The sequence below is a fragment of the Xiphophorus maculatus genome, chromosome 11, assembly GCF_002775205.1.
Source record: "Xiphophorus maculatus strain JP 163 A chromosome 11, X_maculatus-5.0-male, whole genome shotgun sequence".
Classification (NCBI taxonomy): Eukaryota; Metazoa; Chordata; class Actinopteri; order Cyprinodontiformes; family Poeciliidae; genus Xiphophorus; species Xiphophorus maculatus.
In genome coordinates, this window is record NC_036453.1 from 26,418,870 (window position 1) to 26,437,896 (window position 19,027).

The following is a 19,027-nucleotide window of genomic DNA, read 5'->3' on the forward strand; positions in this document are numbered from 1 at the left end:
ATTACATGCTTTTTTTTTACTACAGGAAATATGCAAAATACTTCCAGGTTTTGGATCTATGATGAACAACATGCATTATATACAAATAAATTAATAAATAAAATAAAATAACTGCGATATTTGCTTTATTTTCTAGGCCCACAAGTACTTTTGACTCGACAATTTTGGTCCAGGTGACTTAAAGTTTGGACACCCCTGGCTTAGATCAAAGCATACTCACGTGTTAAAATGGCTCAATCAAAGTCAAGACCAGAATCCAAATGAGAACTGCCATCAAGACTGATAGAATTTAACTTGACTACTTGTGAAACTCGAGCTCCAGTCGCTACAAGTCTCCAGATCTCTTATATTGTCTATTTCATTGTGACACCAAAACAAAACCAGAAAAGTCAAAAGCATAAAATTCTGTGAAACTATTGTTCTCTTATTGCAGCAAAGCATTCAGACACGGTTGCACTCTTCACTTCACGTTTGCAGCTGCCTTTCCGTCTCAGCGGTCACACATTGAGTAAACCCAGACAAATAAATAACAGAAACAACATGTTGAAACCACAAACGCTTAATATCCTGAAGGCGATGTTTTGTGATTTGCAGAGGTAGCCACTGTTTAAACTGCACAATCCGAAATTGTAAGGCCAGTGTTTACTCATGCTGGTGCCATTGTAAAAAAAAAAAATTCATAATAATAATAAAAAAATCTGATTTTCTGCCTGAACAAAAAAGAGGTACCTGTCAGGAATTGAGGAGTTCTGATCAGGCACTCAAAAACAGCAACCAGCAGACCTGAGATTTCATAAATAATCAACATGCTGGTTGTGCTACTGTTGCTCTCAGGGAGCAAGAAACATTTTAATAGCAAAACAATCAATGTGAACCTGGTGAAATGACTGGTGACGATGTGCCTTTTCTTTTTTGGAACATAATCAAATTTAAATCAATTATAAACAAAATGTACTTTGATTTAATTCAGTACTGTACTCCTCTTTAAATACAATACATGAGGCTATAAAGTAATGAGACCGCATCAAAGTCAGTGTAAAGTATAATATTTAGTCCATATTTAGAGAGATATTGGTATATTGTATTATTCATGCTTTAAAACACACTGCACCAGCGCTCATCTATCTTGTAGTGTTGCTAATATGGCCATCTCATCTCCTAAGTTGATCATGTGTTGAGCATACCCCCCCCTCTAACCCAACTCATTATCTCTAATACTTGCTTGTTTCCCTGTTGTAGTTCTAGGAAATTTTACATTTACTCAATTCTTCACCGTATTCAGACACCTCACGGATGAATGGATCTATTTTATTACAGAAAAGGATAACAAAGGGCGCATCAATGCACAATCTGTGAACATTTTAAATGTAAGTGAAACATGGCATGCGCTAGGTGGTGCACTGTGTAAGTGAGCAAGTTTACTGTATAGGATTTGATCATAGCAGGGGGAAAAAAAGAAAAGAAAAAAAATCTGTTGCTCAGTAGCGCCACTTGCGCTGGCCCAGCGGCAATACCTATCAGTCTTGTGTTATTACAGCCCTCATGACCGCGACAAAGTCAAGACAGCAATACTAACCCAAGAAAGTCTGGATCTGAGCTGTCAAAATAAGACAAACTGTAGTTCACAGGTAATATAACTTAACTTAAGCCTTAATTGTCTTTTTGTACACATTAGATGAACAAAACTAATTTATATTATGCCTAATATAATCATTAATAACAATAATAATAATTATTATTATTATAGTTATAATTATAACAATAAGTTATTATTGTTGTTAATAATAATTATTCTAACAACAATTATTATTATATAATAATAATTATTATTATGGTTATTATTATTATTATTATTATTATTAATAATAATACTAATAATAAATTTCACCAAGTTAACTATGTAATGTTATTAACTTAGCATGCATGGGTTCCCTCCGGGTTCTCCGGCTTCCTCCCACAGTCCAAAAACATGACAGTTAGGTTAATTGGTCTCTCTAAATTCTCCCTAGGTGTGAGTGTGTGTGTGTCCTGTCTGTTTCTGTGTTGCACTGCGACAGACTGGTCCAGGGTGACCCCCGCCTCTCGCCCGGAACATTAGCTGGAGATGGGCACCAGCAGCCCTCCCGACACCTCTAAGGGACAAGGGTGTTTGAAAATGGATGGATCGATGGATGTTATTAACTTAAACTACAAATGGCAATAACAGCAACCATACTGCTGTTATGACTAAAAAGAAAGTGTTACAATAACAGTAACAATAGTAATAACACTAATAATTATTATATTCATTAATTCAGTTTGATTTAAATTATGCTACTGAGTTGCAACTAATCTGAGATCTTATTTATTTTTAATAACTGTATGTTTATAATGTGATGTCTGCCATAATTTGTAATGACTGCAGGCTTTCATTTACCTTCTTCTGCTGGTACACCTGATTTTCTCCTACTACTACTACTACTACTACTACTACTACTACTACTACTACTACTACTACTACTACTACTAATAATAATAATAATAATAATAATAATAATAATAATAATAATAATAATAATAATAATATTTTATGACTAAACTGAAGGTTCCAACACAGAGAAAAGAACAGACAAATGTGAAGAATATATGTTGACAAGATGCAGTGCTTTATGAGGAAAATATGGAGGACGTTCTGGTAAGCTAAAGGGACAAAAGACATCTTAAATATAAGCCAGTAGCAGAGCGGGAGAAAATTCTTTACTTCTCTTTTATTTATGAAAAGCTTTATGTCAAAATTGTCCACTAAATGTTTCTAATGAAACTGTAAAACTAGCTTTTACTTTGGCGGAAACGTCGTTCAGTGTGCGAGGTGTCTCCGTGGACGCGCTGCTAGCTTGACGAAGCTCTGACCACGAATGAGCCAATAGGCTGTGGAAGGCAGAGTTGTCCCTGTGGCCGCCATTAAAGAAAGGAATCCATGAATTCAAATGGAAACCAACAGGAACCGAGGCTCTAATAATGATCAAAATCTTTGCTGAAACGTAGGCCGGTGCCAGATTTCGAGACGTTTCGCCAGGATGTATTTCATTTTTTGGATAAATTTAGCGATGGAGGAGTGAGACGAGGGGTTTTTATTTTATTTTATTTTTTTATTTTTTTTTAAAGCGGAGACCGTTTTAGGGCTAAGGGGGAGGGGGAGAGTTGCTTCTTTGCTCTCCTTTTCTTTTTGTTTTATGAACATTTTTACGCTCTTTTGAACATGGTTTTACGGCGTACTTTTGGGATGTCGGCGTAGGGACGGCATTGTCTCTTTTATCCGCTTCTTTTTTTTTTTTTTTTTTTTATCTCTGGCGGAGGAAACTGCAGTCGGAAGGTTGTTTGTTGAATTAACTCCTCCAGCCAAATGTTACAGAAAAATATTTCTCGCTGATTAGGCTTGCACAGAAAACACACAGAGGCTAATTGTTTTTTAATTTCCCCTGGACGTGAAAACGATGGAGAGTTGGATCTCGCAGTGAAGAAGGATGAGTTCTTGTTTCGTACCGAACGGGGCCAGCTTGGAGGATTGCCATTCCAATCTATTCTGTCTGGTAAGAGATTTAAAACTAAAGGAAAGGAGCCATTTTTAACTAGCTGAAGGGGGCTATGCTAACGTTAGCCACAGAGGCATCAGTTGATAGTAGCTTAGCCAGGCTTAAGGCCCTGTCAAAGCTGACATTAGTAGACGACAGGGTTACTTTACTTTAAATGAAAATGATTTTTAACACTTTATCAGCTGGCTTCAATGACCTGTCAGTTGGCGTTAACTTTCTGTTCAAGGGTTACTGCTCGTAAACAAAACTCTCACCCTCCTTGAAAGCTAACGCTTGTGTTACTACATCTCATTTAACATTTAGTTTTCCACAAGGGATGGAAAACGATGCTTTTTTTCACCTCCTTCCGTACTACTACAAACCTCTCAGTAATGATGTCGCTGCACTTTCTCCCGTTCGCCTCGGCGCCTTGTTTATTATTAACCTGCTACTATCTGGTTTTCCTCGCATTTCCACTATGTTTTATCAAGCGGGGAGCCGCAATCCAAACACTTGATGCACTTCGCTGAGCAGCTTTGAGTTGGAAACTGCCAGACCTTTGAACAGTCGCTGCTAGATAGGGCTACTGTTTATGTTTAATGCTGACACCTCCCGAATGAACTAGCGGGTGTCACTGCACAGCTTGTCCAGACAAGCCCGCCCCTCTTTAAAAGCCTTCTCTTCTTCTTCTTCTTCTTTTGTTTTTTCCCTCGAAAGTTTTTCACACTTTATGTTATTGTAAAAAAAAGAACAAACAAACAAAAAAAACATGTAACGTAGTTTTTGTTGCTTATGTGGTTTTTTTTTTAAAATTTGGTTGTGCCTTAATCTGCTTGGACTTCATATTCTGGTATCAGCACCAACTAGGGCACGGGCTGATTATATAATGGTTGGCAATCAGAACCCCTGGCAGTACAAACAAACAACCCCCCCCCCCCAAAAAAAAGAAGAAGAAGAAAGGTATCAGCATGCCTCTCTGTTGCAAAGAAACTTATCCCGCCTTTCATCTGGATGTTTCTTAATGTGATCGTGTTGCCAGTTGTGGCTGGTTAACATCACCCTATATAGCTGCGGTCGGAGATCTCCGATATGATTTAAGTCCCATTTGAGACAAACAGTGCCTGCCTGCTCCATATTCTTAGCCACAGCAGCAAACCTAGTGGGCCTGTTTACAGTCCGTCCTCTGGCCAGATGATCAGGAAAACAGTGTGTGTGTGTGGGGGGTTGTTTGTTGTTGCAGTTAATTAGCTTGTCAACAGGTTTAACTGTACGCTGGTTATGGTGCAGAAGTTTTAACAACCTTTAAAAAGGTTAAAGTTGACAGTTTCCACTGTTGTTACATTTTAAAGTGAAGATGCAACAGCCCATCTCCAACAGATGAGAGTCTGCATTATTACATGCAAAAAAAACTTAAGTTCTCCCATAATTTCTTTAGTCTATGTATGCATTTTTTTGAGATAATTGAAAATCAGATGATGATACGGAATGTTTTCTTCCAAAAATTGGGATAATCCTGTAATTCATGTTCTGTTGAATCAAAAACACCAAACCAGCTGCAGATTTAATTTTTAAATGTTTTATTTTTTTAAGAAAAGCAGGCCTGTGAGAAAATCCGATTCAACCACGGAAAAGCTGATCGCTACGCTTTTTAGTTTGAAGTTCTTTTGATGAAATGCCAGCTCAAAGTGTCAGGAGTTTGTGTAAAACAGAGTCATGAACACCTGCTGTGCCTTGCCGGTCAGCTGGCTTGCAGCAGATATGACTGCAAGCCGGAAATTGTTCAGGTCAGACACTGGGCTCAAAACAGGCGCTTCTTTCATTTTTTTTTTTGTGTTAAAATCAAACCAGAACAAATGAAGGGTAATATATATTATTATAAATGTAACAACAAATGCTATTTTAGCAGCAGTATGAATAATTTTTGCTTTTTTTGTGTAAATGCTGCAACACCATCTCAATATTATGAGAAACTCGTACATTAATGGTAGCCGGTCAGTTTAATGTCCGCAACTTTAACATTTGATATACAATTTCATTGGAAAATAAAGTGACTAAATGCTGCAGGAGTGGAGGGGGAGAAAAGTAAGTTTTTTTTTCCTGTTGCAGTCCCTCTTGTGCTGTGCAGACTGCACAGATTACATATGCAGAGCTCTGCCAGCGAAACCAAAAGGGGGGGAAGACGCGAGCAGGGAAATGCCTCATTACTAATGCTGACATTAAACTAATTCAAAGTAACAACACGGCCGAAACGCCACCCTGCGTTTAGCCGCTTCCGAAGCCGTCCGCCCTCCTGAAGGTAACATTTTCCTGCAGAAAATTCCCACTCTCTCCCCTCAGCGCCACTCCCGCTGGCTCTGGACCACGCTGCGCCGAGCTCGTAATTATAACATTTACGACCTCACTTGAAGGCAGCGTTGGCTACGACGCCACGGACACGACGGAGGCTGGTCGCCCGGCTGGCTAACGTTTTTTTTTTTTTTTCCCCTCTTTCTCTTTCCCTGCATGCTGAGACTAAGCATAACACTACTGCTGTTATGACTCACTTGCTCAACAGAGTCCACTTTGTGATTTTATGGCAAAAAGAATGTGAACACATTGTGGTAGTTTACTCCCCCCCCCGTTCTTCAGTGGATGGTGTGAAGCTGTTGGTGCAGTTATATTCTTATTATTGCAAATAAGACCATGAGAACTAACTCCAGGTGTGTCCTCAGGTGCACCTGTGAGACCTTTAGCGGCTTTCTTCTACATTTAATTGATTGAAATCATCGAATACGGGAGGGAATTTGCATCACTTTCAAAAAGAAAAATGCCAAAGCACCTGCTAGTTTCAGGTTTGCTTCAAGACAGGCTTACTCGGGGTGGAAAGGTAAATAGGCAGGAAAAAGAAACTTGGTAGGAGAGGAGCATCTGTGACATGATTTGACCAGCCTCACCTGTTGTCTTGCATCTTGAAAAGGCCGCTGCTTGAACACAGTGTTCCCTATTCAGACCCAGAACCCGATGTTGCCAGAGGGGAAGGTAAGCTAGTTGGCAGAATACTAGAGGTCGCGACCCCGCCAAGTTATAAAGTGTGCGTCACCTCAGGAAAACTTCTCCCCTCTCTCTATCCAGCGGCTTCGGCCTCACAATCCCGGCTAATGCACCAGCGTGATTCCTGGCTCTGGCGTTATGAAATCTAAAACTCCCCGCGACTGGAGCTGGCCACGCCGCCCGGGACGCTTCTCCCGAGCAGTTGCTCCACATACCTGAGTATTTAGTAAGAAACGAGCAGGAAGGAACACCGTGTTGATTCACAGGGCTGAAAATGTCTGAGGTACACTCATGCGCACAGCCTGGGAAGCAGGGCTGTTGGAAGGAAATACTCAGGAATCTTTGGCACTCCATATATATATATATATTTTTTTTTTTTACACACAGTCTGTAACTAATTTATTTAGAAAGTACAAACAGCGCAACTGCAGACGGCAAAGCTATCTTTGGGTGCAGAGTTTTGGCATGCTGTCTATGTTTTTGTTTGTTTTTTTTTCCCCGTTTTGATCTCAAGGGGATTTAAGGACACTTTGATCTAGAATTTGTGATTTTTTTGTGTGTGTGCATAAAATTGGAAGAAACTCACCTGTAACAGATAAAAGCAACAGGTTGACTTGAATAGAGATGCACCAAGCAGACTACAGTTTGTAAACCTTTGACCTATTGGTAGGGGAGATGGACTTTAAAATTTTCATCATGATATTTCGTGGTACAATTGTGATGACAATAAAAATGAAAAGAACAATTTATCACTTCTTTTTTAGGTAACTTTATGTAAGAATGTGACTTCACGACACAGATATCAACTCCACAAAATGATGCTCTTGAAAAAAATTGTAACGCGCCTCTTTTGGACAGCAGTCATGTAAATAAGTGTTCACAATAATTGCATTCATTAATTGGAATGTATTGTGACGATGATAAATCACAATTTGTATAAGAAATTTATCACAATAAATGATAAACGATACGATAAATGTCCTCCCTTACTTTGACCTACTGGGAATAATTTTAACCAATTCTAGTTTCTCTTTAAAAATATAGAATACAGCATTATGAAGCAGGTTTTCTAGCCTCCCTAACTGAGTAACCATATTTATGTATGGAAAAGAGACGTCACACGTCTCTGTGAGCGTTGAGTACTGTAAGACAAGATTTTGTCACTTTTTAAAGCACAGTCATTGAAGTTTGTATTTTTAAATTAGCTTTTGCTTGCTCTGCTAACAAACAATAATAAATAATAATGTTTGCATACATTCTAGAGAATTTGGGTCCCAATCTAGTCTCGTCTGAACCGGTATCCATCTGGCCAACAGTTCAAATCTCAGCATAATTCATGACAAAATGGGCCACAGATCCAAGCGTTTTTTACGTTGTTTATGCGGTACTTTTCAGATACAACATTTGAAATCAGAGTTTATCCTGATAGAAAGATAGTTTGTTGAGGTTTATTATGTAATTACTGACCTTGTAGATATAAATAGGATTTAACATATGTGGACAAATCGCAGGGGTAACAGCAATATTGGTATCGGCACATATATCTCGTTCGGATCAGAAAATTCCTGGATCTGAGCATCTCTGCTGTCATGAATTGCAGATGATGTTATTAGAATTATATCGCTCTTGGTGGCAGCATGTTGGTTCTTTCTGTTTAGAACTTTTTTTTTTTGGTTGAGGCATTACACGTTGCGACAATTATTCCCTCTGATGTTGGATGCTGTGCAGCTGGAAGGATTTTTGCTCTTCTTTTTTTGTGGCAACAAAGTATTTTTTTTTTTAGAACTGGGATCAGCTAATTAGCATCTCAGAAATTCAAATAATACCTGAACTATGACCCCGAAATCCAAGAGGAGTTGAAAAGGAGATGGAGGAAGTTCAAATAATATCTTCCATCTGTCACAATGGACAAGGATCAAATCCCCGACTCCGTCGTGTCTCTACTCAGCTTTCTAACCACACGCTCTGACAGAGAGCCAGAGGAGTGACAATAGCAAATGAGGCGGATTAGCAGTGCTTTCTAACAACCGATGGCGTCATCCACTACACATGCTACTGTGGAATATCGTCTCCACTGTCTGGAAATTGGGCTGTCATAACGCTGTCATACAGAAACAGTCTTCAGTCAGAGGCTTCTTCAGATTCGTTGCAAGACTGACTACTAGCAAAAATCCTTCCTGTCCACAGCATCATATTCCAGAATGACTCTGAAGGTTCAATGGTGATATGAGCTGCAACTTTTAATTTCCCTTAAGGATAAATGAAGTGTTTTTAAATTGAATTTGAATGGACTGCTCCGTCTTGCTGCTTTTTGATGCATTTAAAGTGCTTCCCCTGATATCCAAAACCTCAACAACACAGGACGTAGCTCACGTCGACTCTTCTTCACTCAGTAATAACGTTTAGTTTTATCATTGGACAACCTCGTTTTTCCTTATGGTAGTTTCACTGGACAATGAAACCTTTCGACTGGTCAGGTCGGTTCCGATTAACAGCTGATTTCTTCGTATTACATTTCTAGTCGTGGTACGTCTTTCCTTAGATATCTACAGGCTTTTGGTGCTCTTGTTCAGCCAACCTTTTTATGAAGCACTCGATGCCACACAAACCCCTGGCGGAATTATCGCTGTGTACACTTCGTGGTGGGAGACTGTGAAGACAAACTTTCAGTCTTTCCACAGTAACATGTGGTAACATTTTACCTGGCTTCATGCTTAAATAGCTTAGTCTTGGAAGAGGAGAACAAATTTCATTAAAAATGACTTTGGAGGAGATTTGCTAATTCTTACAGCAGGTACAGACACTTCTACTTCAACAGACTCCCTGTACGTCCAGTCGGATGAGAGTCAAACCGAATGGAGCCACTACACTGTAAAAACACAAAAGCTTTCCAAGAATTTGTTTTGGTCTAGATTCCAGTGCAAACTAGTACAATTGAGAAATGAGATAAAAACTTAGCTTACAAGCAACCTTTCAGCAAGAAAATTCCTTAACATTGATAAAAAACAATATTAGGGAACTTTTGACTTTAAACAAGCTCCCATATCTTGTACCAGTAAGCTAGTTTAGTTTCACTTCAAGTGTACCAAGATTTTTCACTAGAAACAAACGTAGAAAATATGTGGTAACATTTTTTATTTCTTTTTGTTGTGTAGCCAGCATTGTTTACCAAATGTTGGACATTTCTGTTAAGATCCTGAACATCTACTTCATCACAACATCCTCACAGATTTAATAGATCCTGTGAGGAGGAAAAACTCGCGTGCTGAGCTTGGTCAACTTTATGGTGCTTGTGCATAACTAGAGAAGTTTTCTTGTGCGTCCATCCATCCATTTTGTTTCTAATGAAGTGCTTGTGGTCCGTATAGGGTTTGTACTGGTGCTTGAAATCCTTGAAAATGCTTGAATTTCAAGAAGGTGGTTTCAAGGTTGGTGCTTGCTTTCTGTATTAAGCCTTTAAAAGTATTAGATATTGAGATTGGACATTTTTGTAATAAAGTGCTATCTGACTTAATTTAAAAATAGGGTGTATTGATAAATTGACCCCAATTTCCTTAATTTTGGATATCGGTGATCGGCGGTACTGACGTGTGAAGCTGATCTTGTCTACCTCGGCAAAGGTCTAAATGTCAACCACTGTCATCTTTTTTTTTGCCATGAAGGAGGTTTGACTTACAGCCCTGCTCACCAGGTCATGTCTGCATGTTTGCACATAACAGTAGTCACCCCACTGCTGTCAAATCAAAGACTTTCTTGCTATATTTAGCAACATTTCAGATAAAAAAATAAAATAAAACGGTATCGACCAAAATCTGAATCGGCAGGTCAGGCTTTTTAAAGATCGGTAATCAGCGATCGGACAGAAAACTGCAATCGGTGCACCTCCAATTAAAAGCCTAAATTTGAAAAGCGACGTTTAAAGTTTAAACCAAAAATTTTAAAGTAAAAAAATTTTTTTCCATATTTTTCTGAATCAGACCAAGCTTCTCTTGTTTTAGGTCAGTTAGAATTACCTAAATTATAATTTAATTTTTTGCTAAATGCTGGAACACTTGGTAAGAACATTTTTCAGAGATTTTTTTTGTGTAACTTTTTTGAACCAGTCAGGTGTGTATGCGTGTGTGTGTGTGTGTGTGTGTGTGTGTGAGAGAGAGAGAGAGACCTTTAAAAACATAAAATTTTGCTATCTTGTACTTCACTTGTCCCTCCTGTTGAATGTAGAATCACGTGACGTTATTCATAACAGTAATAAATGATATCATACAATGGCGAGTTGAAATTATCTTCTGTATTAATTTTATCTCCAAAGTGTAGAGCTGGAAAAGTGTTTTTTGTTTATTTTTTTGTTGCAAAGTAGGAACAACTTGTTGCGCTTTCAGGTGACTTCATTCAAGAACAGCCGCAGGACAGATGCGCTAGTCCTGGTAACACCAGAAACGGTCACACACACCACAAATAAAATAATAATAATTAAAAAAAAGTCATGGCCAGAGCTGTAATGTAAGACGAGGAGAGCGGCCTGCTGCTCCTGTAAGTTAACAGCCGAGCAGCAGCAGCTGTGGCTGCAGCACTAATCAGTATTTTAGCTACGACAGCGGCTAAATCCCTGCAATGAACTGGGTCAAACTCAGGTTACCACTGTGTTTGATCAGGTTTTTTTTTTTTGTTTGTTTGTGTTTTCTCTCTGCTTGACTCATGCGTTTTGTCGCACTGTAAAAACTGGGGATAATTACAGGCAGCTTGTTGGTGTCTGACAGGAGCAGCACGGCACATTAAACTGCTTAACATTTTTGTTATTGTTTTGATTTATATTGAAGTGCCTTGCCACTAGCTTAAAGGATTTTAAATTAGATGTGCCATTAAAAATGGTATACTTCAGAAAGTAGATTTTTAACATGTAGATTTTTAGATAAAAGGAAAAAAATATGTACAGTTGCATACTTTTATACAGAAAGGAAGGTCAACAAAGCAAAAAATCCAGCGGAGGTGGTGAGCAACGGCAGCAGACAGCTAGACAGCAACAGGTGGCTGCAAACCGGAGGAACTTCAACACTGAGTTTAAATGTCAGTGTTGACAGAGCTTAGTACAGTGTAGCCATTTTTTTTTTGAACGTCTTTATCTAAACTGTAAATGTTCAGATGTTTGTAATGATCTAGGTGCAGCTTTTGCAGAAAATACATTTGAAGTTGAACTTAAATAAAACAAAAACAAATCTCTCCCTCTCTCTCTCTGTAAGTTCTGTAAGTGGATGCCAGTTGTTTTCATGTCAATAAACTGAGAGGAGAGAAACTCCGACCGCATAATGCGGAGAGATGGGCTGATTACTGGCCAGGAGGAGGTGTGCTAGGGTTTGGGGGAAGAAAAAAAAAGTTGCCGTTCCCAAACCGCAAAAACGTTGTTTTAAAATGTTGAAGTCATTTTTAATGGTGTGCAGAGAGAGTTTTCTTCTGCTGTTTGGAGCAAAGAGAGATGGAGGGCCGATTCTATCCACACCTGTTGCTGCACACTGCTGTTCAGCTGGCTGAAAGGAGCTTTTCCCTAGATTGCAAGACAAATTTGGCCGAGAACAACAAAAAATGTAGAATATTCTGTTGAAATATTCCAAATTTAAACATGTTTCCCCCTTTATTTTCAAGTATATCAGAATTCATATGATAAATAACTTATTATACATAGCATTATCAAAACTAGTAATTTCTGCGTTATGTTATTTTAACGACAGAGGGAATAATTGCTGCATTTCTGTTTCCAAAAACAACAAACGTGCATATTGTTGCTGTTAAAACACTGAGTTTTATTGTGCTTTGGGAACTTCCTAGTGCTCCATATTTAGTATTATACATTATACCTCTTAAAAGTTAGGGTTTAAAAGTTAAGTATCTTCAAAGACTCGCTCTGGGCAGGAACAATTTCCAGTAGCAGTCAGTCTCACAACGAATCTCAAGGGGCCTCTGACTGAAGACTGTTGCTGTATAACAGTCTGATGACTTTCCTGGAAGACACCATCAGTTGTTAACTTTTATTGCTCCTCATTAAACCGTTTATTGTATCGCTTATCGTTTCTCGTGATACGTTTCTTATCGTGGTAAGAAACTGTTGTTGGCATTGTACGTTTTACAAGTTTATCCCATTTTTGTTCAATGAAAGCATCAATGAATTACAAAACATGATTAAATCCAGTTACAATTTACAGTTAAGTGATATAAATCACGCTTCTTTGTGTGACTGGTGTCCTAAAGAGACGTATGACAAATAGGAATGTTTTTCAAGCATTTGTGTTTGTGGGGCTATTATTGCTGTGACACAAAGTGGCAGCCATATAGTTACCCTAAAAATTAAGCAACAGGGTGCTGTGGTGGCGCAGGGGCAAAGGACAACCCACGTATTAAGGCTTTCATCCTCGTGGTGGTGGTCGCAGGTTCGATTCCTGGCCTGGCTACATTTGCCGCTTGTCTTCCCTCTCTCTCATTACCCTCTTTCTTGTCGAACTACTTTCAAATAAAGGCCACTACAGCCAACAAAACCTTAAAAAAATGTAAGCAACAAAAAGTCCTGATCGCCACATATCATTATCACAATAGCACCACAAAATATTGCTATAAACCTTTAACTTCATATCCCCCTAATAGTTAGAAAGCCATACATTTATAGGTATAGTTTAAAGAAGTGGAAGCATTTGCATTAAAGTGACCAGTTGCTCTAGTAGCCTGCAGCCAGTTGCGTTGCACTAAATGTTTTTCATCTGAAAAACATTTAGTGATGATCTATAGTGTGTAAAGATTTACCAAATAAAATCTGACATCGAGTTCAAAATAAATTATGGAATAAATTCCCTACTCAGCTGTACTTTTCTTTAAATAAAACATGCAGATTTCAATAAATCCACTCTCTTTTTTTCCCCTTTTTTTAATTTTTTTTATTCTAAGCCAATAACTTCCCTTTAGACATTATAGACCCCCTTTTAACATTTTTCTGCAGTTTAATTGCTGTTCTCAAATAGTTCAGATTGAGTTTGCAGTGGATATGCACTTGAACATTTTTACACGCAAGAACTCACTATAGGACATAGTGTTTGTCTGGTGGGGCCTTTAATCTTCTATATAAATACGAGAAGAGCTTTTTTTATTATCCTTTAATGTCAAGCAATTACCCTCTATCTGTATCCACTTTTGTTCACTGCAATTTAGATCTGACCTGTAAGAGCAACGGGAAAGCGGTATCTTTCTGGCAATTTCTCTACGTCAGTAACTTCGGCTGTTTAATACGCTTAATCATCGTCGTATGAGAACAATTTATGGCTCAAAACTCATAATTGTATGGAAACAGAAATGGAGGGACTTTGTGTATAATGAATTCTAGCTCTTATAAGAGCGAAAATGGCTGCAGTAGCGAAACCGCAAACCGAAACTCCTATTTAAATGTTAGTTTTTGTTTTATTTTTTCAGGGCTTCTGCAACTGTTAGATTCCTGCATCCCCCCACCCCCACCTGAGCAGCACATACAAGTGTAAAAACCAATTTTTGCGGGAGGAAGAACAAAAAGCCCACCATAAGATAAAACACACACACAGAGGAGGTCTGGACGTGGTGGTGAAGACGACACGGGGTGCTCACCTTCTAATTGCCGGTCTCCACCGCTTGCGATCTGGTTTCACAGTTAACCGTTGTTTCCACCCTCCCTTTCCATTGTGAGCACAGATGTTTCCGAGCGCGGCGCAGGTGTAAAGTGGTGCTTCTCGCACTCCAGCAGGAAAGAGCGGGGCCCAACCGCTCACTGCACCGCTGCCATCGCACTCAGGCCGCGCTTCGGCTGTTTGAACCCCCTGAGTAGGCAGCATTTTTAGAATTCCTCAGGAAGTCTGGTCGCTCATCAGAGATCACGTTTTGATGCATGTAGTGTAATTATGGTGTGTTCATATATGAAACAAGAATATATTGCAACCTGACTTAGATTTTTAATTTTTTTTTCTGTGTTGCTGGTGTTGGGTACAAAGCAAACATTTGCTTTGTTTTGTTTGATGCATAAAGTAGAGCAGCTGAATCAAAGTTCTAACATCTTTCTGGTGAAGATTGATGTGTACGACAGCGACGTGTGGAAGGTGGTTGACAGAACGCTGTTGTGATGTGTTTAGAGGTTTTCCTTTTTGTGATCAATGTTTAGTTAGTGTTTGGTAGAAAGAAGCGAAAGAACAATTAGAGATGCGTCGATCAGAATTTTCTGGTCACCAATTTTTGTAAACTACTGACTTGTCATTAAGTGTTTTTGTCAATTCTTTTGACAAGATTCAGAAACTGCATTCCAAATCCTTTTTGTGCTGGCCTCCGTGTAATGAGAGGTTGTTCTTTTTTTCTTTTTAATCTTAGCAGTAGTCACGGGAGATGAGGAGCGTTAATACACATTTTTACTAATGTTTTATAATGGCCAAAGGATGGCAGTGGTTTACGTTTTAAACTAGTTTTAGTATCTTATGTGAGTGGTTAATACTGCAAGAACAGCAAAAGTAGCATTCTCTTTGGGGATTCCCTTGAGCCTTTCCGCTTCTGATCCACAAAATAATGCTGAAAAACAGCAAGTAGTGTTTTTATCAAATTAGTGGTGGGACTCGATGGCATGTTTTTTCAACAGAGTTAATCGCAGGGTCTGTAATTAATCGAAAACTATATACTGACAAAATTTGAATTTCAAAAAATGTTGCTGCCATATTATTGAAAAAACAGACAGATGAGCTCAACAACAAAGATTTTTTTTGTTTGTTTTTTAATCTATATTTAGGTTATTTTACCATCAGATTAGAACAAAGTAAGATTATAACCATTCAGCTTTCAAGTGTTTCAGCAACCTCTGATCGTTCATGGAACTAATTTGAAGGAATCCTTCTTTGAAATGTGGACTGACGTTGGCATCGGGGACATCTGTGTTGCTGCACCGTGTTTAACATTGAGATTCTATTTTAGGCTTGAATAGCTTTGCTGATAGGTCAATTCCTTTTAGCAGAACTTCAGCATGCAGTAGTCTTTTCAGTGTTCAATCAGATAATTTAAAAAAAAAAATTTTTTTAAATTTTTTTAGCAAACATTAACCTCCAGTGGGACAAGACTTCAGTGTCCATCGCTGTTCATGCATGTCGCTTGTTCATCAGATTTACAGATGTACCAGAGACATACAAATACAAAGGTTACGCCTCAGGACTTTTGCATGAAAAAAACAAAATAAGACAAAAAAAAACCCAACAAACAAAAGTGATTAATTGTGTTAAAATCAATGTAATTAATCTAGTGGCATAAAAATGGTTTATTATTGGTAATTTTTCTCAAGGATTGGGCATTTGTAATTTTTTTGCTATTGTGAATATTTTTACATGAAAAGAATTTAGATTTACTCGCATAATGACGAATTCCAGTTAATGATATTTGAAAACTCCATAAAACTAGATTGTATTGAATTTTTTATTTTTGCAATTTTCTCCCCTGTTGGTTCCATGGGAGCAGCAACAAATACCTGCAAATTGAAAAACATGATTAAATTCAGTTACAGTTAGTAGCTTAGTGATAAAAATCACACTTCTCTACGTAAGTGCAGCTGGTATTTTAAGAGCAGTCTTTGTCTTTCTGGGGCTTTCATTTCTGTGTCATGCAGTGAATCATACTGTTACTTAAAAAAGACGGCAAAGACACTTTTTCTTATTGTTGCTTTTGTCAGTTTCACAATAAATTCCACAAAATATTGGGATATTTTAAGTCTTTATCGCCTCTTCCTACCAGCAGTTGTCAATTTGCAACACCAGCGGGGGGGAGTAACTTTCCTAGGGAATCTAGATTCTTAGTTTAACAGGGGTACAACCAAATCCTGCCATCATTCCAAATGCAGCGTGTTTGAAAACTGAAAATAGTAAAATAAAGCCTTTTCTGCCCTCTGTTCAGCTTTCCTGTTATTTGCAGAAAGTAGGGGTTGGCGATATGGACTTAAAATTTTATCACAACATTTCGTGCTACAATTGTGGTAATGAATAAAGTGACATTAAGAGCTGGTTATTACTTATTTTTTAGGTAACTTTAAGTGTCTCTCACTGCAATCATATATCCACAAACACTGCTCTTGAAAAACCATTAAAATGCGTTTCTTTAGGACACCTGCCATATGCGTGGGATTTTGTATCACTAAACTAGACACAGTAACTGCCAAATTGTATGTTCAAGTTTATTGATGCTGCCAATGAAAAAAAACTGGAGAAAATAGTAAAGCTAACAATCCCAATAATATGGACAGCTTTTTTAAAAAACATCTTTAAATAGAATTTATATTTTATCACAATAAAGAATAAACAGCCTGAACATACATATGCTGACATGTCGGAGGAAATATGTTTGCCTTTCAAATTTGTCCCTTCCGACTTTCTTCATAATCATGAAACTGATATTGAAAACTGCAAATTTTGGGTTCTTCAGTCGATAACAGTTCCCACACCCAAGAGTGTTCTCTGTGCGACACTGCATGGTGTGTTTAATGATCAAAAAAAGAATCGATTTTTGAGTTTTCGCCTCTAAGGCGCCGATCAAGCCGAAACCATCTGATTGCTTTGTGCTTCTCTATTTAAAATGTTCTTTTTTTTTTTTTTTTCTTCAGCTCACATCTTTTAAATTAGAGTAAATCCTTCAGCTTTCTGTTACCAGAGATAAGACCTTTTTTTATTTATTTTTTAAGGTTTCTTAATTCAAAACGCCTTAATTATGGTGATTGGGGAGACGAGACTAGGCTTTAAAATAGACCAGGAAGTTTGTTGTTATCACCATCAACTTGTTTCTCAGGGCCACCTTGGGTCCAGCTTGATGACAAACAGCGTACACCTCCACCACAAATTTCCCAGCTTATCCCTACTCAGGCGAAAGACCACTGCTTCGCCACAACCACGAGTAATCACTTTTCCACGCTCGATGCGTCTGAACTTGAGTTAAGGTATCCCCCTGCATTGTAATGGATTAATTGGTTGAATATACGGCGGGAAGGCTCTCTCAGTCTGCCCGAACGAAGCAGGACTAAACGGCTGGGTAATGAACAGACCGTGTTGTTGCGGATTAGTTGAAATGCCTACAAGGATAAATCGAGGCCCACGAACGCCGGCAGGGAACGCATGTGAGTGCCTATAAGGCATCGCATTTGTGTTCTAAGGTAGCGGGCATGTGTTACGTGTGTTTAGGTAAACATGGGTTGATAAGCAGCAGCCCGAGCCAGCAGCGGGGCGCAATGTTCCTGTTTTAACACTTAATAACCCTGCTGGTGATTTAGTGCCTGCGAGGATTTCTCCTCTGGGTTCTCTGCATAAAAGCAGACTCCACCACAGCCAGCAATCGGCAATAATATGGATTAAAAGCAGCAAAACTATACGAAGCAGAACTACTTCATCATGATGTGTTTTGAACATTCTGTTCCTTGTATTCCTAAACTCCTAAACAGTCCTGAACAAAATCTTCCAAATGCATTGCCTTCGTGAATTCCTTGAAACTCCTGAACTTTCGTCACGATATAGCAGGGCAGGATTTACAAGGATTTGGGCCCCTGAGCTGGAGACTTTAGGGTCCCTATCCACTAATGAAAACTTATTTTATCAATGCAAATAATAGGTAGTCCTGTACATCAGCAGGATGGTTAATACGTCCCCTAGCTTATGTTGTTCCCAAAGAAATCTACTGTAACGCTATAGTTTTCAAACCCTTGAATATTATGTTCATAAAAAATCTAATACAATACAACTCACATGATTTGGGCCTATGAATTTCATACAAAGAACAATGTTTGTTTTTAAATTAATTTAAAAAAAACTTAGAACATTAAAATCTGTGGGCCGCCCCAAAACTTGAGGCCCTGGGAGACTGCCTCTGTAAGCCCTATCTAAAGTCTGGCCTTGCATTATAGAAGTAAAAAAAAATTATAAAAAAGTTTTTTCTTTATTTGTTTTTATTTACTTAGCCAACATAAGTCCTTTATATATAGTTCTTATTTTTACTTTGGATAATTAAATATCTGAAAAGTTTGCCATTCCTTTTCCTTCAGTCCCATTTACTCTGATGCTACTAAATTAAAGACCGCATCCACTTACCTTAAGAATGTATCTAATTAGTAAAGAGTCATTTAACTAGGAATGCACGATAAATCGACATCAGACGGTTTTTAACATATCGGTATCAATCCGATAATTAACTGGCCTGTTTTATTCACAAAAACGTCCTAATCTGTTTCATTTATGCTTTTGGTTGTGTGTGGTGTTTATTTCTAATACATCCACTCTTTTTGGTTGTTGTGTTTTATTTATTTTGGATATATAAAAAAAAAGAAAAGTCTTCCAGTTCCAGCAATAAATGTTCATGTTTATTATGCCACTTTCAGCATATTACTTGGAAATTGTTGTGAAAATGACGATATAATCGTTCATCGCAATAATTACTGAGGC

The 19,027-nt window shown here is 38.2% G+C and overlaps 1 protein-coding gene across 1 annotated transcript in view; it reads left to right on the forward strand.

Annotated features, from left to right (window-relative positions):
- The first annotated feature begins 2,921 nt into the window (after nt 1–2,921).
- med13 (mediator complex subunit 13) overlaps nt 2,922–19,027 on the forward strand; it is a 99,849-nt gene continuing 83,743 nt past the window's right edge. Inside the window, exon 1 of the mRNA XM_023342105.1 lies at nt 2,922–3,569. Coding sequence (XP_023197873.1) covers nt 3,504–3,569 — 66 coding nt within the window. The 5' untranslated portion in view covers nt 2,922–3,503. The remainder of the gene's footprint in view (nt 3,570–19,027) is intronic.